The sequence below is a fragment of the Myzus persicae genome, unplaced genomic scaffold (assembly GCF_001856785.1).
Source record: "Myzus persicae strain clone G006 unplaced genomic scaffold, MPER_G0061.0, whole genome shotgun sequence".
Classification (NCBI taxonomy): domain Eukaryota; kingdom Metazoa; phylum Arthropoda; class Insecta; order Hemiptera; family Aphididae; genus Myzus; species Myzus persicae.
In genome coordinates this window covers 5040-32131 of record NW_019102141.1, presented here as the reverse complement: position 1 = coordinate 32131, position 27092 = coordinate 5040, and the positions used below count along the sequence as shown (strand labels likewise).

The following is a 27092-nucleotide window of genomic DNA, read 5'->3' as shown; positions in this document are numbered from 1 at the left end:
TTTCCTCACCTGTTATGATGACTATTTATTTAGCTAAATAATTGCAAAATCATAAAATGTATTCAAATTGTAATCAAAGTTTATTTTTTATTTGTAACGAGTAGTGTTTTAACGGCCATATTATGTATAAAATATGTGAAAAAAGCTATTCGTGAGTTTCCAAGAAATGTAAAATCAATTTAATTTGACTAAAATTTAGGTATCCAGAAAACAATTAAATAAATATTTTTAAAGTGACGAATTGCACTTGTAACCTAAGAGTACTTATAAGACTATAATATAAACAAGTGGGTCTTAGAATTGTTGAATTACAAATTCGTACATACAAAATAGTTAACTAGTATTAAAACGAACGATTGAATCCTCCACTTTTAATGATTTCGTTTTATTGAAAGATTTTCAGGCTTCTCCATTTGTAGTGCAAAATGTATAAGGAACAAACTCGTTAAAGACTATAAACAAAAGAAACACAATATATTACATTATGTTATTATTTACATCAATTATTGAAAATTGAATAGTTAATACTGCATCTTTAATTTATAAATATTTAGTGCAGTGATATATGTTATAAATACACAAATAAAATAAAATCATATGGTGTGGTTAACTATTGTCATAATAAAAAAAAAGTCAAAAACTTAGTTGGAGCAACTTAATAATATATACATAAAAATACAAATTATAACATTACTAAAAATGTATATAATAAATATTGAATAATAAACTATGAAGCAGGAATGCATATAATACCTATATCGGATATTACGTATTTATTTTTAAATGTCAATTTATAGTTTTCAAACACCGTTACTGCAAATCCTCGAACCCTGAGTAGACTATAATTGTTTGACTGTGTTCTAAATAACTCACAGTAGCAGATACAAGTGCATGTTTAACCGCGAGTGTACTGTTCGTATAATTGTCTGTAGACGTTTTTTAGTGCACTAACCTCACAAGTTATTATAATGTCTATCACAATTTAAAATGCACAGTCTTCGACAATAGAAGTGAGTGATGACACATTTATTTCGTTTGTTATTGCATTGTTTCTTACAATATGTTAAGTTGGATTAAGAGTATATTAATTGTCAGCTCAACGCTCTAACTGACAGCTCATTGTACTCGTTAGATCTACCTATTAAAATTTAATATTTTTTTTATACTTATTAATTACTTTTCCAGCTTAATCGTTGCAAGTCAATTACCAGAAAATGAGAAAATTTATGTCAAGCACCCTCGAGCACAGTACCATGTTTTATAGGATTTAATGGAATACAAAAAAATATTATTATTAATTTGCATTGTCTATAATACGTACCTTTAAAATATTCTTCAAAAATAATTGTATGATATATGAAGTAATCACGTGCATATTCTAAAATTAAAATAATTTCTGCTTAATGTGATGAGTAATTGCATATATTTTATTAGTGAAACCATTTAAGGTTAGGTTTTATTTGTTTTTAATACTACATTGTTGCCCTGCATAGGCGGCACTTGGCGGGGGTCATAATTGGGAAGTTGCCCCTCAAAAAAAAAATGTTTTGGAGTGACAAATGTATACTTTTGCCCCCCCCCCCCAAAAAAAAACCTGTTATTTCAATCTTTTATTGATGAATGCCGAAAAGTTGAATTTAATTTAAAATAATTAATGATATTCCCTCTGTAATTTTAATTTCTGATGTAAAACAAGAAAATAGTTTTTTAAATTCCAAATTTGAAGCTGATTAAGAAGAATATTAGAATTTATTATACTCATGTTAATTAAATAATCGAATATTGATAAAATGATAATAATTGTTATCAAAATTAATTCATCTAGAAAACATGGTTAGTAATTTCTTTACTATCACTATCTACAGCGCCAGTCACTAATCAGAGGATATCACATGGATATATTCCCAATTTACACAGAAATTTTGAAAAAATTTTTAACTATGCCAACCAATACTGCTTCTTGTGAGCACTGGGCGTAGTTTCTCTGCTCTACGTTGACTGAAAACATATTTAACAGACACTATGAGTCAAGAACGTTTAAGTAATTTGGCAGTGTTATATAACTTATATACATACATAACGAATATAAAATTGATTTTGAAAAAATTATTGATAGGTTTGATGTAGAAGCTTCAATAAAGGGTCGATGTTTAGCACTCAAGTAAATAGTTTTGAATTTGAACATTGTTTTGTAATTCGCTGTTAAGTAATTCTTTACGAAATATATGGATATAAGTTAATGTAAAATGTGAATTATTATTCAAATAATCAAATTTTCATACCCCAAAATACAATAGTTATTATTTTGAAATATCTCCTAATATTTTAGGTTACCTATATTTTAAGATAATTATACTTTATTTTAGTAAATTTAGTCAAAAAAAACTTTTTTACTGAAGTCAAAATTGGTAAAAATGCACTCCAAAAAAAATTTAAATCAAGGTTGACATTTTATTTTGGGAAAATTGGGTTATGAAAGTCCATTTTTCTGGGATATGATAATTAATTTTTTGCCCCCCCCCCCTAGAATCATTCCCAAGTGCCGCCTATGTTGCCCTGTATGCTGTATGTACTAAAAAATAAAAATATCCAACCAAATTTTAATTTTTGTTTAAAGTATATACATATTTAGTTATAGTATGTCGGTGACCTCAATCAAATTCTTAACAAAAAATAGTTTTCATTTTCAAACTTTGTTTCGGGCAAGTTGAGCTCCCATTGCCAAAATTAATCAACTTTGAAGTAAGAAAAGTCTTAGTACTAAAAACCAAAATGCTAGGACTATTTAAAAATGACCAAAAAAGACCAGATACATTGATATAAATAAGCTTAAGTCATAAGAAAAGATTTTGAATAAAATATTGAGCATGAGTTCCAAAAAAACCTGGTAACTATGGTAGTAATCGGTAGATAATTTTACATACAAATTCAATGTTAATTGAATGTAAATGCTCTATTGACTATTACCACAGATAAAAATAATGAAAATTCTAACTGATAAGTGACGATTTTATTCACCAGTAAATACTATAAAAGTGTATGGGTATAATAATGGTAGGTACACAAACAAATGGGGAGGGATAGTGTGCAACGTTTAGAATCTGCCTCTGGTTTGGTTTAAGTTGGTGAGCTAACATATATTGGTTTATCTTATTAAAACATACATGTACATCTATGTACTTTATAGATTTAAAATCACTCTAGAATAATTTTATAATTCAAGTAGCATTTTCCCGTATATTATGATGCAGTATATTTGTTTTTTGTCTGTAGATAGTATTCGCAGTCGGTACTAGCTTGTTTCAGGATACATATTATTACGTATGGTTGTGAAAAATGTTTTATAAAATAGTTTACCTGTCATTTTCTGGAGTACGGGAAAGTCTAAAACAATATATATATATAAATATATAATTATTAAATTGCTTCAGTTTCAGCTAGTAACTATATATTTTAATTATAATTCAAATCATTGCAAAAATAACAATTCTTTTATCAAAACTTCATATTCAAAAGTTGCATTCGTAGTAAACGATGTGGTTATTTATTTTAATCTTTTTATAATTGATTGCTGTGTTGTGGTCCAAAATATAAATATTGATTTACAAATTTTAATGTTATATGATTCAGTATAATAGTTTCTATAACCATAGATATTAGATTGTATTAGTGGTAGGTACTAGCATGTGTATAGATAGGTCCGTATGACAAAAAAAATGATGCATTAAAATATTAAATAATTTACTTGAACATTTCTTGAGTTGTATCATATCTATAACAATACATAATAATTATAAAATGCATCACTTAATCTTCAGCTAGAAACTATATTTTTTGTTATAACTATAATATTTGGAGTACTATAAATTGTTGTGCATACAACAATAGTTTGAAAATTATAAATGTAAGGTAGGTAAATTATTATGTTGCTTTTACACGCAGGTATTAGATACGTAAATATGACTTCTCCTATCCAATGACGTTACGTATTTTTTAAATTCCACATAACCCACTAAATAATGTAAGAAGAAACGAAATTCTTTAATATTGTGTTTCTTAAAATTAAGTTGCTTTCAAATTTAAAAATAAACTATTTTTTTTTTATGCTACTTTGATACCTAGAAAACCAACAAAATCATAAATATTTAACCTGCAACATAATTTTTAACAATATCGATTTCAGTTATTGTTTCAATTCAGAAAGGATTGGTTGTAGATATTTTAATTTTTCCAAATATTTATAATATTCTTTGTAGGTATACATTATGCAAACGTGTTTATGGATAATCATGATAGGTTGTGAAAAATATTGTATAAGATAATTTACCAAGCATTTTCTTGAAAACAGATTTTCCTATAACAATATATGAATAAAAAGTGCTTTATAATTATGTTCAACTAGAGACTTTATTTTTTAATTATAATTTTAATCATTACACTACCATAGAATATTTTATAATAATTTCAAATTAAAATATAGAAAATTTTATTTTTTCATCTATGTATATCAATTCTTGTAGGACCTTTGTTGTAGTCCAAAATAAAAATATTGATTTACAAATTGTAATCTTATTATTGTTGATTTGAATATTTATCAGAAAGGTCTTGGTTTTCCGTTTATCGGTTTGACATCATTTATTTCCTTCTTTGGCCAACGCATGTCATAACGATTTTCTATCAGCAGCACCAATTTGTAAAGTTGAGTTTAATATAAGAGTGAAATAACCTATTATAAAACTTCTAAAGTTAAAAGAATTATCTGTGTTTGCGAGTTGGCATTTTTGAAGATATTTCAAATATGTCCGTGACATATAAGTATTTTTTAAATTGTAATATTTTACATACTCTTACAAATGAGCAAAGTATTAATCTAGGTGACTTTGTAAAGATTCAATTTTATAATTTTAAGTATTTGCTACCGTGGACGTTTGATATTACGAGTGTGCTATGGTTATAGTTTTATAACGTATGACGTTGGGACACCGTTATAGATATTCTTAACTAGTTAAATTGATCTGTAGCATTTATCAAGAGTAGGAGGTTACAGTGGGCGGGTCACGCATGGCGTAGTCAGAACCCACTACTACACGTAGTATTGACAGAGAACCCAAAAGGGAAAAGTCCCCTTGGACGACCCCGTTTAAGATGGGAAGTTTTAATAAAGAAAGACGTGGAATCGCTGAACGGTGGCCCAGATTGGAAAACAAAAGCAGCTGACAGAGAGTCATGGAGGATTGGTTGTTTGACGGGATGGTCCTAGTGGCCGATAATACCCAAGAAGAAGAAGAAGAAGAAGCATTTATTTATCTCATACAAATTGTAAACATTGTAATTATAACAGGGTCCTCATTTGAGATTTAAATTCGCCCCGTTTTAAATTTATAATTACATTTTTAATGAAGGCAATTATCAAATTAACATTCATAATCTTACAATTTGTTAATCGATATTTGAATCAATCACAGCTCATACTTGAATAAATAAATTTTATTAAATATACTTAGTTTTTATATTTAATTATATTATATTTTAGTTTATATTAAATTAGTATAGACACGCGCATTTGCGATAGACTTCGAAATAGACACTTTCTAAAATATAATTCAGTATTTACTTTAATTTTACCTTTTCCGAACAAAGCTAAAGAAGAAAATATGAAAGTGTCATTAATCGTTTGTATGATATATTATCTTGTTTTTTCCGAATTCAAGTTGTTCTAAATTAATAGCACAATTGTAGCTAAGGTATATTATGATATAGATCAAGATTAATATCGCATACTTGTTAGTAAATCATCATGATGTAAGAAGTACCTTAAGTTAAACATTTGAATGTAGGTACCGAAATTTTTTTAATATTGTTACTAGGTTAATATTCCAAAATATGCTTCTACGGATGATTTAGAGTATCCCATAACTATACTACTATATTTACTGCTGTATTTTCTGCCTTTATTATGCCGATCACTACAATGTATATGATAGAAGTCAGCCAAGTTATGATTTTGATTTTTAAAGCAAAAAACAGAGGTGGTATGAAATGTGTGATAAAAAAAATAAAATAAATGTTCAATTTGTGTTTGTCACAATTGAAACAATTATGGAATGATTTTTAAACTGTTTATTTTACCCATAGTTTTAGCTCTATACGTACATATTAGTGAATACTCATCAGTGTTATTTAATCAGTTTAAGTTGTAAATTATCTATAATTATTTTCTTACTTATAGCATATGATGTTACTAGATTTTTGTATTTATTGTTTTCTAATAAATACATAAAATATAAAATTGTATTAGTACATAAATCAGGTATTCGTACTATATTATTATAATTTCCAATTCAACTTTAAGTAAATTTATGATTTCTCCTCAGACATTTTCATTAATATCAAATTGTATAAAATATGAGTAGTGGGTTTTTTTGTTTTAAATATTATCAATAATGTTTTATAATCATTTGAGTTCAAATTTTGAAAAAATTATCAAAATCAATTATCAAATAAATTTAAAAAAATGATTATTGCCAAAACTGAATTAGTTATTCGATTTTCATATAATTATAATGCTTGAAAATTTAATACGATGTTTCTCATGAGTAATTAGGATACTAGTTTTACTAGAACCAACAAATCTCAAAAATAAAATATACATTTTTTTATCGACATTTAAAATTTAAAATTAGGAAAAAATTAAGTAATTAAACCAAGAATACCATACAAAGTATTATTTTAATTATTATTGGTAATTCAAAAATATTTTGAAATTTTCTAGAAGGTATATTTATTATTACATTATATCTTATTTTATACACACAATGGTATTTTGAAATGCAATGTTTTCTTCAAAATTTATTTTAATCCAAGGCTGGGCAAGTTAATGATATTTTTTAACTCAGTTAAGTTTTGTTTAATTAAAATCTAAATCAAGTTAATAGTTAAAAGTTAATTCAAAATGTTCTATCAATTAAACTAAGTTAAGAGTTAACCAAAATTTAATATTAACTTTTTAACTCAAGTTAAGTTAAAAAAAGTTTTTTTGTTTTCATATAGGAAAAATTAAAATATTCGTACCCAAAATTGTTCATGTTATTACACCAAAGAACTGTTATTATTTTATGTGTTCAAAATGCTAACAGTACTATACGGAAAATGTAGACTGATACCAGATTGTACAAACTCGAAAATGGTCGCGTTAGTTTAACCTAACCGCGTCTTTATATTTTAGTCGAAATCGAAGTATAGGCGAGTACAATACTGAGTAGCGTATTTATTTTTATACTCATACAGTGATTACCGAATACTGAATACTTATTTGTGGTTATTACTAATACACGATAATTAGCGGTAGGCCTGTATGGGTTGTTAGATTATCAATAAGACAAGAACACGAACTGCGATTAAAGATATTTTTCATTTTTTCATCGTGAGTCGTGACACGGACTAATTTTAATATTATAATAAAACCTGGAAATGACAGTATTAGTAGTTGTAGCAGATATGTAGGTATCGATATCGAATATAGAAACATGGTTTTACCACCACTAGTCACTAGGCGTCCATGCGGGAATTCTAGATTTCGGTGAAATCGACGAAAACGTCGAACTAATAATAAATTATACAAAAATAAACGGGGTATTACACTATTACCACATAACAGTCTAGTCCGTCTAGCGTTATCTTCTACATAGATATTAATTCTTAATAATAAGTATAATATAATAATAATAATGTATAAAACAAATATAATATTACCAAAATAGTTTATAATAATTCATAAGAATATCTGTAGCTATAAGTTATAACCACCAACTGGCGATGATGGCAAAATAACAGGCATTTATAATATTCGTAATTTCATAATATAGGTATTTAAATTTTACATGAATTAAAAAAATTGAAAACACATCACATAATAATTAAAATTAAAATTAACTTAACTTGCTTAATTGTAAAATTAACTCAAGTTAATTAAAAGTTAATTTAAATGCTCCTAAAGTTATCAATTAAGTTAATAAACATAAAAAAAAATAACTTATTAAGTTAAAAAGTTAAATTAACTTAACTTTTTAACTTTTTTTTTTATTTTTTTTTATTTTTTAAACGTAATACACAATCTGTATCGATTGACACAATAAGCATATATGTTGAGAGTTACAAAGTTTGACATGGAAATTTGATGAAAGAAGCCACCCATCGATGGCACTTTCTATGGATTTTATTTTTTTAGCTTATCTTAAGAGATCACGACACCACTTACGCTTCAGGCGTCTAGGGGGATTACCAGGTATGGAAGGAGTAGATAAGTATTTTATGAGTTCGTTAGGGTGGTTAATTAGTTTGGAATAGAATCTTTTATAATATATTTTGGCTTCATCGTTAATTGTTTTGAGATTGGTGTCAGTATGAAGGGTGTGATTAGACACGTAGGGTGGTGCATTCATTATTTTTCGGAGAGCGATATTTTGAAATGTTTGAAATTTTAATATGTTAGACTTTTTAGCGTTTCCCCAGAGTTGGAGTCCGTATGTTCATATGGGTTTGAGAAGTGTTTTGTAAATCAGAATTTTGGTTTTAATGGCGAAAGAGTTATTGCTTAATAAGGGTTTGAGGATACGGAGACGATGGTTCAGTGCTAATCTTTTGATTTTAATGTGATGAGCCCAGGTTAACCTTTGGTCGAGAGTGAGCCCGAGATATTTGATTTTTGGAGAGTAAGGGATAGGAATACCGTATAGAAAAACTGTAGGACAGGAAGCATGCTTGAGGGTGAAGGTAGTATGAACAGATTTGCTTTGGTTTACTTTGAATCGCCAGTTAGTAAACCATTTTTCCATGTAGTTAAGGTGAGTTTGGAGATTATATGACGCTATGAGTGGATCATTGCTCATAGATATTATTGCTTTATCGTCAGCGTAGTCTGCTACGGATGTATAAGGGGTAGTTGGTTGGTCAGAAGCGAAGATATTATACAGAATAGGAGATAAAATGCCCCCTTGGGGAACACCAGCATTGATAACTGCTACGTCAGATAACGCAGAACCGTAGCGTATTTGAAAATGCCGATCTGTTAGATAGGATTTAATAAGTAAATAGTAGGTGGGAGGCATGAATTTCTTAATTTTATACAAAAGCCCGTCATGCCATACGCGGTCGAATGCTTGTGAGATGTCTAGAAACACGCAATTGCAGAACTGTTTTTTTTCCAAGGAATACGAGATGGAGTCTACGACTCTGTGTGCTTGATGGATAGTCGAGTGGGAAGCGCGAAACCCAAATTGGGTGTTTGGTAGAATATTTTTTTCAGTTATTATCGGGAGAATTCATTTTAGCATTAACCGTTCCAGTATTTTGGCAAAAAATGGGAGAAGGCTGATTGGACGGTGAGATGATGGTAGGTCAGGTGGTTTGTTTGGTTTTGGAAATATGACTATAGTAGCGAATTTCCATAGTAGGGGAAAGTAGGAAAGTCTGAGTGAAGCATTAAATATATGAGTGACGTGAACTATGGCTCTAGTTGGAAGGGATCTGGCTACTTCCGCAGTAATGCAATCGTAGCCTGGTGATTTTTTAGAGTATATTTTTGTATAGCATGTTTTACATCATTAGGTGTAAATGACTTGACAGGGAGAGACACTGGGAGGGAGGTATTTAAGAACGTTTCGACTTGTTTCATGTTTTCAGCGTCTATGATGTCAGCATGCGGTTGAAAGGTGTTAGCAAGATGATCCTTAAAAAGTTCAGCTTTTTCTATATCCGAAGTAGCTAAGCTACCATCTGATTTTTTAATGGGGAGATTAGGAGATTTATAGCGAAGTAATTGTTTTGTTTCTCTCCATAGGCTACCGTCTGAGGGAGTGAGTTTCATTAAGTGATTTTGCCATATGTTTGACTTGAGTAGTTTTTTTAGTGAATTAGCTAATTGGTTGTAATTATGTTTAAGGGAAGGTAAACGCGTGCGCTGGTATAGAGCTCTTGCTCTTCTTTTTTCTACAATTTTGTTACGTATATATTCAGGAAGTGAGCTTGCAGGAGGAGGTGCTGGCATTTTATTTGAAGCCGACCATGCTGCAGTTTGTATTATGTTGGTAAGATTGAGGACCGCTAGGTCTATGTCATTGGGTGATTTTAATTTTTTGTTTAGCTTAATTTTTGTGTTGACTAGTTCGTGAAATTTAACATGATCTGTGAATTTGTTAAATAATTTGTTGGATTCTTTGACAGAAGGGGAAGTATTGAGAGTTAGGAGTATTGATGAATGGTCTGAATTTAAATCGAGTAAGTTTTTAGTAGAGTGGAACAAGGTGTTCGGTAAATTGGAGACAAAGATATCAAGAATATCAGGATTTTTACGGGCCGAAGAGGGCCAATAGGTTGGATCAGGAGGGGCTAGAACTATAAATCTCTTAGTGTTTATATAGTTATATAAGGTGACTCCTCGAGGGTTATTCACGCGGCATCCCCATGACTGATGTTTGGCGTTAAAATCGCCACCTATGATAAAGTTATTATTAAATGAGTTGAAGAAGTCAGCGAATTGAGTGTTTTTTATGTTATGTTTTGGGGGTAAATAGACAGCAGCAATGGTGAGTGAAGTTTTGTTTAATTTTAGGTTAATAGCACAAGATTGGAGAAAAGATTGAGAAAACCTAGGTAAGGGATAAAATTCAATATTAGATTTAATAAAAATAGCAGCGCCTCCATGCGCGGTATTGTCGGGGTGATTTGATTTAATTAGAGTATAACCGGGGATATGTATATGGGAGAATTTAGTGAAGTGGGTTTCATCAATGCGTTTGTGGTTTAATACGGTTTCGAGGTCAAGGGCATAGTTTTTTAGTCCATTGGCATTACATTGGAGTATTAAGAGCGAATCGTCGGTGACAGATTTATTGTAGTTGTTATTAGTCATTATTTGTCGAGGAGCTTGGATATTACTTTAGTTAATAGTGAAATTAGTGGATTTATAACATTTTTGAATTCGTCTAAAAAATTAGTTAATAATTTGCTTAAATCAGGCGGCTGAGTATCAGTAGAAGGAGGAGGAGCAGCGAAATCTGGTGTATTGGACGTGGCCTGAGCGTAAGTTTGCGTTTGAGGAGAGGGGTGATTTGGGAAAGTGCGAACAGGTGGATGGCTACTTTGTACATTATTGGTTTGAATATTAAAATTATTTTGTAATCGATTACTTGGTGCACTGGAATTCTTACGACGTTGGAGTTCTTTATAAATTGTGCAGCCCTTGTAGTTGGCTGGGTGATTTTGGGAACAGTGAGCACATTTCGGAGGAGCATTGCGCGAGTTCGGGCAAGCAGTTGACTGATGATCTGCTCCGCAGCGGACGCATCGGGGTTGGTAGCCGCAGTAGGTTCTAGTGTGTCCATATTGTTGACAATTGAAGCATTGGCTGATTGTCTTCGGTTTGTACGGCTCTTCGATTTTTATTTTACAATGAAGTAGTGAAGATGTGCGCCGTGTCGCTCCTACTTTTAACAATCGCGGTTAGTGACAACGACTCGCGCAATGCCGTAGCAAGGAAGAGGAGCGAACTCACAATATATTACCTCGTACAAATCTTATTGATTAGGTTAATGCGTAATGACGCGATATATATATATTTTTACACAATAATAAATATTGTAAACGCCGTGTACAATTTGACACGCGCTATAACCAATAAAAATAATAGTTTGCACAGTAAATAATAATTTGAACAATAACTATAACAATAAACAATGGTAATTTTATAATATGACCTGATCGACACCTCGGGGACAGGTCACTGGTCAACACGGTCCTCGCTGGAAATGCGACAGCGTCTTCCTCGTCATCAACCAAAATCGGCACCGGGGCGCAGTTGAACGACGGTCCAGCGTTGACACATATAATAAAATAACTCGGTGGTGTGGGGTGACACAGTCCGTCAAACTTAAACTGTCTTCAAGTTTACGACGGTATAAACGTGCACCAATTATGAGCGTAAATCATAAATAGTTAAGAATAATGACCACGAGGTCTAACCACAGCCACACGAAGCCACGCGAACCGGCGGTACGTGATCCGCCAGGCTCGAGCGTAGGAAAAAGACAACCACAAAAAACGTCCTTGGCACGGGAGCCGTGGACGCCGGCCGGCGTGTGGACGCCGTGGAGGGGGAACGACTCATCGCGAACATTCCGCGCCGAACATGAGACTTGTAAAGCCTTTGGACTTTGGTAGATTCGGCGGGAAGTTCAGCCGTGTTCGAACAGAAGACATTTTAAAAATTTCATTGGATTTCAGTGTTGGTTCGAGATCAACGAAAAATAAGGGGAGGGGATTTTTGTTGACTTTATGAAGTACATTGGTAACTTGCCTTACCTTGTAAAGACGAACTTCCAACTCTTCTTTTATTAGACTTAGAGGCGTGGATGGGTGGAGGTTACGTATAACTATCCGAAGTGGTTTCTCTTCTTTAAGCTGGTATGTGTGATACTCAGCATTTTCAGCTTTAAGGTAACGTACTAATACTCTATAGCAGAGGTTCCCAAACTGTGGGTCGCGACCCAAAAGTGGGTCGCGATTATACTTTTGGTGGGTCGCACTATTTTTTTAAATAATACAAAAATATAATCATCTATTACTTTTCGTTGATGTTCAAAGTTCAAATTCAGTTTTATCGTCAATCCTTATCTGTGAGTATGACAATTACGAGTTTACCAGAGGCCGTGTCAAATACTATATATTATACTTATTATACATTTTTTTCGTAATTACATAAAATGTAATAAAATTGTTTAATTTTCTGTTGTATGGTAAAAAAAAAAAAAGGTCATTCATTGATATTGTGGGTCGCTATATTTTAAAAAAAATTCAAAATGGGTCGCACAATAAGAAGTTTGGGAACCTCTGCTCTATAGGAATTAGGGTCCGTAGTTTGAATTTTCAGAGAATTTGTTGAAGATTTACATATAAAATTGTCAACACCTATAAGCTCTATTAATTCTGTACATAGTGCGGGAAAGTCTTCGACACCTTTAACAAAAATAGGCGGAGGAGGTTTAATTGGTGTGTTTTCATTTTCCATTATATCGTTTTCAACATAATTTTGCTGAGAGTTTGTAGAAATGTTTTCAGTAGTGGGTGGGTCAAATGGATCATCTTGGGCAAGTGGTTCAAACCTATTGCGTGAAGCAAAGACTTTTTTTTATATGTTTTTTGTTTACCATTTATATCCATATTCACATTCGGAGATGAGGGTTCGGATAGTGAGTTTGAGGAGTTGGAGTGTAGACGTTTATTTGATTGTGTTGACCATCCAGAATCTAAAGTGTTATCTTTTGTATTAGCTTTTGTATTAGCTTTTGAATTCGTTGTTGTAATTGTTTTTGAGATAGTAATCGGTGGAGCGGTTTGGTTCGTTTTGTTTTTAGTTATGTTAATAGGTTTGTTTGGTTGATTATTATTCATAGTGATTTCGATAGCGAGTTAGTGATGTTATTAAACTTGGGATGTACGATAAGTTAAACATTACCGTCAGCTTGATAACGTAATGAGCGCCGGGCGCAACGGCGAGCACTAACGACTATAATATCGGAACAGATAAGCGGTGTGCGAGGCAATATACGTGCGGACTGAACGGTGTCTGAGCACGGACTGAACTTTTTAACTTAACTTTAAATTATTAACTCGTTAATGCCCAGCCTTGTTTTAATCTACCATATTACTAAAAGTAAAAGAAATTATTTTGAGAGCAATATAAATATCAAATAATAGATACATCATCAAATAAACTTTAGACAAACCATTACAAAATTATATCTTCGCTCAGAAAAGTTGTTCATATGCAATAATTCATCATTGAATTTAAATTTAATACAAATCCATTTACTACAGTGTCTGTTTAGATATTCCTTAGTCCTAAATGCCATTGACGATATTTTACTCATAAAATAATCGCTCATTTCTTAGTAAGTTAAATTTATCCGGTGTCATTGAAATCTCTAATTCCCAGAAAAATGTTTATTTTTGTCAAATAATTATATAGGTACTCACCATAATACTTAAATACTGTACGACCACTTTCTATTTAAAAAAATATAATTTTTTAAAAAAATGAATGTAAATACATATACAATTTTAATGAATTAAGCTAATTTAAAAATTAACATTAAATATATGTATTTTAACTTTTAACTTTTATTATAATGCATTTCGGACTAGGTACTATAAGTGTTTTATTATAAAATTTAACAATACATTCTATATAGTATATTATAATATAGTGTATTCTAATATTACATTTTTTTTTTTTTTTTATTAGCTATTAGTTGAAACTATGATAGCTCGACAATTACGATTGTACAGGTACAAAATTAAACATTACAATTATATGATATAGACTAAAATGTTACAGTAATAATATGAATTGAAGACCTATAGGTACATTAATTTTATTTACATACTGGCAATCAAAAATATTTAAATTCAATTAAATTATGTGATAAGAAAGGTATCAGAGTATCGGACTATGGAACAATCTGTTTATTCAGAACAGCTGAAAGGAGCGTAATGAGGGGAGTGATTAAAGAGGAAAGTTCAGATAAAAATTTAGTTAGTGGATTATCAATTGCGTGGATATTGGGTAGAGGTATATTTTTGGAGTTAGTAACGGAGGCGTAAGAAGTTTTGGGAGGGGGAGGGGTAGTCTGGTGATGAAGAGAAGTGGGTACCGGAATCGGATTCTGTGGTTTCGATTGAGTGATTTTGCGTCGTTTGAGAAGAGCTTTGAAAATTTGACACCCTTTGTTATTGGAAGTGTGATTACCCATGCATAGGGCGCACTTGGCTGGACTGGTTTTGGATTTGGTGCAGTCTTCGGTGTGGTGGTCACTCCCACATTTGACACACCGTGGAGGATGGTGGCAATAATTTGCGGTGTGACCGTAGTTTTGGCAGTTACGGTACTGAGGTGGACCACTCTTTGTCCTATATGGTAGTTCGACTTTTACATATGTGTGCAAAATTGAAGATAAGTTTAGGATATCTTTATTGTTGGTGTTGGGATTTAATTCCACAAGAAACAGTGGGCATGGGTGCCCATTTTTTATGACGTTTGTTACTCGTCTGGTGGAGTGACTTAACTCCGAGAGTGCGTCAGATATATCGGAAATGAGTGTTGTATGGTGCAAGTTTCTGATAATGACCTTGTGAGGTCGATATGGTGGAGGCATGAAGGTGTGAAAAGAGGCACTGGTGCCCATTAGATGTTTAACGATTAGGTTAAACATAATACGTAAATGCGGTCGAATAATCAGAGAGGAAGAAGTAGACTTACAAGAAAAACCGTTTAGGCCGGTGATTTGTATTAATGCATTTTTGAATGCGGAGTAGTTGGTGATATTTTGAACGTATATTGGCGGAGCCCTGAGGTTGTCCTGTTGATGATGAAGATTTGACTCGTTGATAATATTGGTAGTATCACTAGAAGTATCGAGTTGGACATCGTGGTCCTCATTGTTGGCTAGGACAGCGAATTTATTTGGCGAAACAAATGACTTGGTTTTTTTGGTTTCCGTTTGAATAGGTGAATTTGGAGAAGACGGCAGCGACCGTTTGGATTTGGAAATTTTCGGAGGGAAATTCATATTAAATGAAAACGTATTCAACGGAATGAAATCCGTGAACTGATAACTGATTACATAATAAAATGCGATAACAGAGCGAACAACCGTACATACGTGCGGTCTCGCTGCAGGTCAACAATGGGGGCCGGGACAGATTTCCCGATTTTGATAGCGGTAGTGATAAGCTTTTGGCTTAAATGATAAGAGTGGTTGTTCTTTGGTATAACATCGGTTACACAGTGACCAACTTGAGGTGGTGTTGCATAGCAAGTCGAGGGATATTTTCGATTTGCGGAGCGGAGCGACGGCGCCGAGGAGCGTAGCGACGAGTGCCGCTAACAAGGCATCACTGTAAATTATTTCTTATTGGTGGTGTCACTGCTGGATCTCTGGTATATTCTGGTACGAGTTGTGGTATATCGAGATATCATAACAAATTTTTCGCTTATCAAAATCGGGAAATCTGTACCCGTCCCGTCAACAATGAACTGAATACAGTGTTGCCGCGTCTAAATATGAAGAGTTTCGATTATATCATCAAAAAGTTTCGAAAAATCCCCACTTTTTTTTTTTTCGCTTCGCTCGGTCTTCGCAGTTATAGCCACGGTTTAAGTTGTATATCTACAACCGTGGACCGTGGTTATACCTATACCCTTGTCCCACACGGCACACCATCAGACACGATTAAAGATAGAACAGCTGAGTACCTAGATAAGACGTAATTGTTTATTGATACCACATCTGTCTAACTGATACCATAATCAATTGTGGTACAATAATTAAAATAAAAAAATATAATATGATTCAATTATGTATTAAAATAATAAACAGTAGACAATGTAAGATTATAATTTATATATTATAATTTAATAAAGTTTATAAAGCAATTTAGGAGCTTCCTCGATCCAACAATGTAACCAAAAATACATTATAATAATAACAAAACAATTAAATGTATAAAGTAACAAAGTAATTTCAGTCTGAATATTACATTTTATACAATTTAAATAGGTTATTCTTTAAAATATTATATCATCACAAAAATTTAAAAACATAAAATTTAAGAACACCAATATTAAACAGTGTAAATGTCAGGTTTTCAAAAAGTTGAATTTCATATTGTAGGTAATTCAATATTATTGACCATAAACATTTGAAATGCTCATCTATTCTTTAATAAATAATTAATTAATTTCAAAGATAATATTATGATAATATTAATTTGATAATATTTGTGTCTTCGGGTGTAACATGTTATTTATGGAACTCTTAATGTAATATGATTTGTTAGTATACATAAATTTGAAAATTAGTTTTGTTAATATTTTTATATTTAACACATTGTAATTATTAAACTACAGACTTTGCTAAAAAAAAATAATTACCATATTTAAAGTCTTTTATCTGTTGCTCACATTCTAAAAATATAAACAAATTCTAAATTTAATAAATGTTTGATTATTTAAATATTTATTTAATTCATCCATTCTTATTTTTCTAAATAGTTTTCAAATCTATTTTTGATGTTTAGTGACTGTGTGAATTCTGTCAAACTAATTTTAATTTTTAAATGATTTCAATATTATGGCCAGTCCTGATTATTGAGGGTCCATTTTATTGTTGAGTGGTTTTTTGATGTGCATTTAAAAAAGAATTTACTTAGATTTAAGTATGGTAGTTAATAGTTACTATATATTTAATGGAATACTTGGCAGTGAAGTCTTTGTGCTAAGGCTATGGAAGGTGTGGAAAACGTTAAGTCGATACCCCTGAGAGATTTCTATTAGAAAGATTTATTCTGGTGTGCTTTGTTATTACTTATTATGCACTGCCGTGTTACATTTTGTTCTAAAATTTATTCTATGATTTTTCCTCTTGGTTTTATATGAACAACATGTAAGAGTTGCTGTTGAAGTCAACAACAATAATGTACCAAGTGGTAGATATGTGTAGCATTTTTTTTAATCTACGATTGTGAAGTTGAATTAATTATTTCTTCAGAAGGAAAGGACTTGTTGACGAGTATGGACACACCACCACTTGCCCTCAAACAGTGACAGTGGTTGTTAGCGGTTAAGTAAGTGTTACTGATAGTAATTTTAAGATCGGAGAATTTATCTACCTTGATTGTTAAGGCTCTTGATTGTGGAGTTTCGCACTGTTTTGAGGTGTGTCCTGAGAGTTTGCATTTGTAGTAGGAGACAGTATCGACGAAAACCAACATTTTGTGAGGTGTATTTCCGTAATTAGTCAGGAAGTTGTTAGTTTTCGAAAATCTATTTGTATATACTTTACGTCTGAAGCTTAGGATGGATGTTTGTTCTTTGATGTTGAATCCCGCTTTAATATGTATGTGTTATCGGAAATCATATTTGGAAAGTGTACCTCAATGCTATCACATGAAAAATATATAAGACGTTGTTTGGTCATCACAGTTTGTGCCGTTTGTGGTCACTCTATTTTTGAAATCTTTACTAATTTTATCATTATATTTTAATAAGATACGAATATATATTTATTGACGATCGATACTCAATAAATTTAGCATTGATAAATTATTGTAAAATATTAAAAACTAACATAAGATATTTGTGCTGATTTGCCAGACAGATTATTATTACTAGTATAATAGTATTATTTACATTAATTCATTACACTTCTGACCAAGACTTCTTGGGTGCAATGCTGTTTCTTTCTATTTGGATCAAAGTGGGTTATCCCTTAGAGATAGACATATACCAAAGCGGACTTTTTGTAGACATTTTAAGGTGATAATTTTCTTTTATATGGTGTGATCGTCGAGAGCGAACTTCACCACCCTAGAACACGCAAGGTGCTACGAACTGAAATATGAGATTTGAATGTTCCTAGATTAGAAGGCGAATTGAGTACGTGGGTTGATCAACCATACATGAAAGCTACACTGCACTACAGCTCGCGGACTTGCCTGATGTCCAGCAAAAAGAGGTAGCCTTGAAAGACAAGACGGTTGACGGCACCCACCGGACTTAAGACAGCCGCACAGACACCGTAAAGGGTTTGCTGATTGCCATCGTTAATGTCATTTCCATGTATATTATACAGGTCTAGGCTTATTTGTGGATCGGGTAGAATATCACACTGTTTATCAAGGGGACTGCCGATATGCGAGTCACGAACATTTTGTATTAATATCAATTTTATTTATTCATATTTTTGCTTACCATCATTTTCTAAAATACATAACAGTTTATTATTATATTAGTATTATTTAAGGTTAGTTATAACACTACTATTGCCGATATGCATATTTATTCGTAACTATCTAATAGCTCATACAAGTATATTATATTATTATTGATTATTATTTTATTTATTCCTATTTGTATTAAAATTTAATTATTCATTTATATTTTTACTTACCTTTTGACACTGGAAGTTTTAAAAAGATTATTAGTATCGTAGATTTATTTAAATAAATTTATAACTAGAGCTAGGATTTTAATGACCTATAAAATACACAAAAATGCAAAAATGACCTAAAAAGTAAAAACTCTAAAGAATGAAGTTAAAATATGCACAAAAATGTACTTGGAAGTGAAAAAAATTTAATTTTAAAATAAATATTATTATAATTTATTAGTAATTATTTATTCTTTTTTATATTGCACAAAAAAGGTAACAATTTATTTTAAGATGTAAACTAAAAAAAATTCAAATTTAAGTTGACTCGTGAGTGTATCGTATTGACTATTAAAGCTCCTAGCTATTGTATATCGGGCATGGACCAGTTGCGCCTAAAACAATATTTGTATTTTAGGTCAGTATACCAATTGCGCCGCTTAAATTTTAGGTCAGTACACCAATTGCGCTACTTATATTTTAGGTTCCTTATTTTGACATGGGCATATGTAAGTTACTACACTGTGGAAGAAGTTACATATGTGTATACACAATTAAATATAGCTAACTAATATACATTCAAATATACTTAATTTAAAGCAAAACGAAATTACGGGAAAATACGACAAGCTACAAGCTGATAAATGATAATAGTACCTATCCCGACATGACGTAGGGTGAAATATAAAATATTTTATTTATTATTATTAACGAACATATTAGGTATAAAGTATGAATTTGAGTGATAGACTACTCGTATAACAAGTTTTTATTATCATTTATGATCGTTATCCACCTATTTATCTACCTAATTTGTACGTTCCATACACTGTCTAATAGGTACTATACACACATATACTATATATGGGATAACACATATTATCACATTGGTATGACATTTATATGTACGATTGTACGATTGTACGATATTGTAATTTGTTTATTTTCACCCTGTATATTTACAGAAATTTAACGATCAAAAAGTGTACTAATAAAAACATAGATAGTAAATAGGTAACCTTGTCAGCAGTTTAGTATATTTTGAGTGTTTGAAGTTACAATATGGACCTCTTACAACAAGTTCTGAGTGAAAAAGGCAAACCGTTATTGATTATCAATGTATAAAATAATACATATTTTTATAAAAGTATTTTTATATACTAGGTGTAATATAGAATAATATTATAAACCCTGAAAACAGCTGAGCGCAATTGGTCTATCGACCCAAAAAAAGACAGAGCGCAATTGGTATATCGACCCAAAAAAGACAGAGCGCAATTGGTATATCGACCCAAAAAAGACAGCTCGCAATTGGTATATTACTAGGTCATTTTAAGCGCAATTGGTAAACTCCCTGTATATCTATTAAGTTTTGGGATTGTTCGATACTTAATCTTATCGGATAAATCAACAATTAATTACATTACTTTTTCGATTTATACCCACTTTCCCGAATCCCAATTCGACAACAACTCAGTTAGCCAATAAACATACCAGTTTTAAAATATTTTTAATATTATATAATAATATAATATTATAGTTTCAATTTTCCCGATTCGCGAACACGTGACAATATTTTTATTGAAAACGTGTATAACAGCGATAATATGTGATATATAATATATATAATATATAATATGTGATATACATATAATATATATAATATATAATATAATATAATATAATATAATATAATATAATATACATATATATAATATATAATATGTGATCACCGATGTTCGACGACAGAAGTTCGTCATAATTCAAATGCATTGTCTTATATTGATAAATTGTAAAATATTAAGAACTAAGATACGACATTCGTGCTTATTTACACTGGATTACAACTGCAATTATAAGACAATTTATAATTTTAGGAGAAATATTTAAGTTAAGCATTACACTTAGCAATCCTTTACATTTTATATTATAAACGAATATGGGGTGTTTAAGTGTTTTAGATCCATAAACATAATGACGCAGTTGGTTATTTAAACACATTATTCGGTGAAGCTTAATCATCATCAATGTTATTCATAAACGTTTTCCTGTTTTCGTTACTACCAGAAGGCCTGATTGACTCTTCGGGGCTTCGCTATCAAATGATATGTATGTATTGATTTATTTTTTGTTTACTTCATTTTTGTGCATTATGTGCTTTTATGAACCGATCGTGCCATTGCCTCCCCTCACCAGAGATGCTGTCACAGGTATAGCACGTACAACGCACCATACAGCGGCTTCCTTAGATACGTCATATTAAATGAATATATTGTTATGTTCATAATATTACTTACATGCATAATCACAATATTCTTTTGGAGTAAATATTGAGCCCTCAATATCTAATAAATGAATTATATAAATTTTATGAGATTAGGTAATTAAGTAACTAAGTTACTTTAGGGTTTGGTAAACTAACCTAACTTAATAAATAATAAAATTAAAAATACAATATATAAAGCACGAATTTTATAAATTATATATATATTTAATTATAAATACCGATAATTTACGAATAATACTTACGTGATTTTTTACTACAAATTTGGCTATACAATGTATTTAAATAACCTGCCAGTAATTTCAATATTATATAAATGAGTTTATTTCATGAAATATAAGTATTAAAAATTGGATTCTTATTTTAACAGTAATTTATAATGACTATAATTTGTATCATTTGTTATTTTTGGTTGCACACATCTCAATGAAAAATACAATTTATCAGACACGTAAATTTAATTTAATTATTGTTCTTGATCTTAAGCCACTCGACTCGGACCATTGAATTATTAATTATTCACTTATATACTCTATTCAAGATAATATTTTGAGCGAAAAATCATGCTTTTCATTTTGGTCCGGTGTGAAGTCGTCAAGTGTTTATAATATGCAGTGCATAATATTTTGTAGATTGTTCGTATATACAATCCGCACTCACGCTAATCATAATAATTTCAGACTTACTAAAACGCAATAGGCTGTGGCGAATAAATTGAATATCACCTAAATAGTGTCCCTTATTGTCTACAGATACACAAGCGGGCTCCTAAATACGTACATCTAATCTCAGTTGTAAAAAGTATTATTACAGCGAATAGAATGAAAGATACGCTCTTATTAGTAGCAACTCTTAAAATGGTATATCTAGATTTTCTATTAAAAATCGAAGTAACTTATGCGAAACAATAATTTATTATTCACTTATATACTCTTTTCAAGATAATTAGGTTGAACCACTCGGTTTACTAAAACTCATCTTATCCGTGTACACCTAACATTTGACACACCCTACCTCCTACCACCTATCACAATTTCAAGCGTAACATGGTTGCAGCACGAACTATGACGAGTACGATACTCATTTAACATTTTATACAGTCGATAATTATTGGCAACCAATAACAAAACGCATATCAATTTCCTGAGGAGTGAAGCGCTGATCGGCGGCTCATTCTACGTAATTCGAGAAAGTGGAACCTTAACCAGAATAGAGTTATTTTTCTAAATAGATTAAAAATTAAATTACCCTTATTTTCCGTTCCAGTGATGTCCATACTTTTAACGTAGTTTATAAATTCGTTATAGTTTTCTTTGATGTCCAATTTTTCATGACAATGATTCACAAATGTAAACAACCGCACAGTTTATGAAAAAAGTTTATAACACGTGTACAATTAATCTTGTTGTGATAAGTTAAAAACATGATAATAATTAATAAGGTTTATAATCAATAATGCAATTTTGTTATGAACTCTGTATTTTACTTAAAAATAAATTGAAAAGCCTGATATACTTTAAATTTCTAAAGAATATTATCACCCTTAATAACTTACCGAATTGTAGTGTTAACATCATATTATAAAATCCACTTTCAGCTATAAAAAATGTATCATACGTATAATATATAAGTCAAACCTGATTCATTGACGGGTTAAAATATTTAACATGAATTTATATTTGGTACTGTATAATACATGTATTGTTATACAACAATAGTTTGCAAAACAGTTTTACAAATTTTATCCATTGTCATACACAAAAAAAAAATTTTTTTAACACGGTCTAGTAATATAAAAAGAACATATCGGTGTACTAAAAGTTGTTGATAATACCATAAACGTATACTTACATATAAACCCAATTTTTTGTAATGTAGCTGTTTGTCATTTTCCAAAATTAAAAATATATTAGCCAACGTATAATTTATTTAAAGATATAATTTATGAAAATTGTAATCTACTCAATATTAAATATAATTCTAACTAAATTATCGTAAAGTTAATCACTGCCACATGCATGTTATTCGAAATAACGATAAGTAGCTTAAAATAAGAAGTAGTTACGTAAGAAGTGAATGATTATAAATAGTTACATTATATGTACATATATTTTGAAATATCTTCTAGGTGTGCCTGTAGAACTTAAATACTTAAGCTTCAATTACTTTATGATCGTTATGTATATTTTCAGGTATAAATAAATTGTAAAATATATGAAGAATACAATTTTTACTAATATAAAGTCTCCTACCTTCACATTCTAAAAAAAAAAATACTGCATTTAAATATTTAATACATTATTCTAGAGGTAGTTAAAATTGATAAATGTCATTGATTTTATTATAGGTACATACATTATATTATTAGTAGTATGTTTTAGACAGTTCAGAAGGCGCATCCGCTGATCCGCTGATCCACTGATCCCTTATCACTTATTATATGTGAATTTGCTGATCCGCTGATCCCTTATCACTTAACATATGTGTATCAGCTGATCCTCTGATCCCTTATCATGTTATCATATGTGTATCCCTTATCACTTATCATTTATATATCCGCTGATCCCTTATCACTAATCACTTATATATCCGCCCAAGACTGTTATCACTTATCATATTACTTATCATGCTATCATATTTTTTTTCGTTAAAATTATATTTATAAATATAGTTTGAAAATAAAATATAAAATCACAAGCATAACCTTTTCTATACACCAGAGCTCACCTCGCGTAGCGCATGCGCACTGTAAAAGTCGTGGTCAACGCATCTAGCGCTAGTAGGTATACATTTGTACTAACGCACTGTAATAAACCACCTCAACAACTTATAGAGAACCCGCCGACTCGGCTACTTGACAGTCTTTTAGTCCGTCCACTGTCTTTAACCATCGTACACGCATATATTTCACTCGCTCTGAAAATTTTTTTTTGTGAGTTTAATGCTGGGTTGCATAAACGATCGATAAGTAGTTATCGGTTCGATAAAACAGAAATCGGTGCGATAAAAATATTATCTGTTGCATAAACGACTTTTATCTTTTAACGATCCGATAAATATGTTGTTATCGGTTCGATAAATTGAAGGCCCGATTTTGGTTCGATAAATAATAGAAAGAACTCTATAACTTTATTGAACTAATGACAGTGTTTTATCATAAAGTCATATCACGATATTATTGTTCATCAAAAAACGATGATAACAAATAACGACCGATTTATCATTTTTTGAATATACCATACTACCATGACCCTGGTAAGTTGTAAATAAATAATATATTTGTTCAACGTTTATGCAACAGTGATGAACTTTATAGAACCGATAAAGATATTTATATGATGTTTTATCGACCGATTATTCATTTATTATCATCATCTCGGCATGTTAATATATCACCGGATATTTTAAGAAGCATATTTTCGCTGATGGGAAATATTCTGTCATTCGTATTGGAACAACCCGAAAAATATAAGCGTATAATATTTTTGGATACCCAATTTTATAAATTATCTAGCATGATATACAGCGGTGAAAATGTACTTGTAATTGAAGCAAAAACCGATGTCGGATGCAGAGTACTCTTAAATCGAGCTGATCTTATTCAACTGCAATATTTAGAATCTTCTACTTTTGAAGCCACCGTGCGTAAAGAAATATACACAGCTCCATTAGTTATAGAGCAGGATGATACGTTTGTGGCATACCTACGTAATAAATTTGATCTCCTTCAATCGCCGGCAAAAAATCGAGAAGAAATGATAACATTCGTTTTAAGAACGCGCAAGACAATCGAACGGAGAAAACTTGTCCAAACTTGGTCGACCAAATACAAATGTTCGCAGCTAAACAACTAGCAGAATCTTTGCTGAACCATGTGACACGAGAGGTAATTCATAAATTTAATATATTATTAAATGCACGTAAATTTTTAAATTATATCACTTGTGAATATATTTAATATATTTTATAGTTATTCATTGAATCCGAAGAGAGGCTCATTTCACCCTTAACACCTCCGAGAGACTCACCCATGTCCCCAATGCTATCGCTATAAAAAAATAAAATAAAAAACATTGGTAGAAAAATCAGATATGCTCAGCAGCTGTCGGCCATGACACCTGATGAAAGGGCAACTCCCGAGTGCGTCTCAATAGAAAAACTAAAAAGGTCACTAATTAGAAAGAAGGAATATATTATGTTTGGATGAGGTGTGTAAAAACATGAATCAAATTTAGAATATAAGCTTTCACATGTATTTGTTGTTCGTTGACTGATACTGCTCATTTCTGCCCATGTGTGAGGAGAGAAGTCAGACTGTGGATCAATATAGTTTTCTGTGAGATAATCCATAATCTCATTTAGTTATTCATCATCAGGTTTGATTGACATAAACTAATCAGTAATACTTATTTTAATATGGCATTCATTTAGCATGGGTACCTAATCCAAATATATTCTTTCACAACTATCCTATTTCTGGTACATCATCATAATAATAAATACTTAAACCAAAATTCTGTACCATGTCTATCTCAGACGAAACCCACAATCTTTTGTACTGATATCTGGCCAAACATTTTTTGCACCCATGTGAATGGATTTTTCAAAATCTGCTCACATAATGTTGGGGTGAAGACATAAATTTAATTTCGTAAACTCATTTTTTTCCAACGACTTCGACATCTCTCAAGTATATAGTACGAATATTATGTAATAATATAAAATGTTATTTAAATATATTCACATAAAACTATTAGCTGCATAGTGCATACACATCACTACTGCACGTGGTTGTCAAAGGACAAAGACCAGTTACGAATAGACAATAGTATGTTTCCACGTATGGACTACAGTGTAACATTAAAAGTTATCTATGCATTTTATCCATAAATATAAATATTGTTAGCAATAATATTGGGGACACACATGGGATATCCCAAAATTATTTACGACATTATCGCGGACGCAGTAAGGCTATTAAAAAGGTACGATATGATTAACGGGATACACTCAGGCGACGCCCCAGCTGAAATATTTGAAGAAAGGAACTAACGCATGGATACTGAAAGGTTATATAGATCTTCTACATCGAGATCCGTTAAAACATTTAAAGATAGAGACGCAAGACGAGTCAATTTTTGCATTGTACATCCCGTACCTATACAGTTATGTATAACATGGAAATCGTGTGTTTATCTATGGAGTATGGATAAAAATCGCATTTTCAAAATTAAACAGTAAGCATATAAACTAAAAAGTAAATCATACTATCAACACACATAATATACGCATGTCAATTATTTCTGATTATCAATTTTTTGTCAAATTCTTAGTAAAAACAAATACAAGTGGTTAATGACAAAAATAATATTTTAACTTACAAATATTTTATAGTGAATAGTAGGAACCATTCAATAACTATCACTTTTGTAATATTTTTAATAAAATCCTCTTATTAGTGTTATTGTAATTAATTAATATAAATTTTTATATTGAAAAATAATTATTAGTTGTTATACTTGTTACCTCTGTCAGCTCCAATACAGCATATAATATCAAATATCACTGTTAATATTATTAAAGCTTTATATGAAATCATAGTTATTAATTTGATAAGCACAAAAAACAACGTTAAGCTTTGCTTTGCGATGTACGTACTCGTAATGTTATTAGGTTTTTAATGCAGAATAAGTTGGTACTATATCATATTGTAGACTCCGAATAAGCTCCTATTGACTTATATGTGTATTTCCTTCATAACAACTAAGTAAACACAGTAGGTACCTATGTATTTGTTTTATGAACAAATGCTTGAAAACATATTT

At 30.9% G+C, this 27092-nt stretch overlaps 1 protein-coding gene across 2 annotated transcripts; it reads right to left on the bottom strand.

The window, feature by feature from the left end:
* LOC111031373 lies at window positions 1-26940 on the bottom strand. Of its 2 annotated transcripts, none has more exons than XM_022311284.1 (18): window positions 23623-26356; window positions 23520-23528; window positions 23119-23145; window positions 22823-22864; window positions 22516-22578; window positions 21513-21557; window positions 21281-21328; window positions 19005-19013; window positions 18806-18814; window positions 16988-17020; window positions 14032-14061; window positions 6224-6265; window positions 5626-5640; window positions 4328-4354; window positions 3746-3772; window positions 3358-3384; window positions 1322-1378; window positions 1-452 (listed from the first exon to the last, which is right to left on the bottom strand). In XM_022311284.1, exons 4-18 carry the CDS (start codon window positions 22842-22844, stop codon window positions 400-402), a joined length of 507 nt encoding a protein of 168 aa, XP_022166976.1. In that variant the 5' UTR covers window positions 22845-22864; window positions 23119-23145; window positions 23520-23528; window positions 23623-26356; the 3' UTR covers window positions 1-399. The 2 variants fall into 2 exon arrangements, with proteins under 2 accessions (XP_022166976.1, XP_022166975.1); XM_022311283.1 differs by lacking the exon at window positions 23623-26356 and adding an exon at window positions 26794-26940 and having other exon boundaries at window positions 3-452.
* Between the last annotated feature and the right edge of the window lie 152 nt (window positions 26941-27092).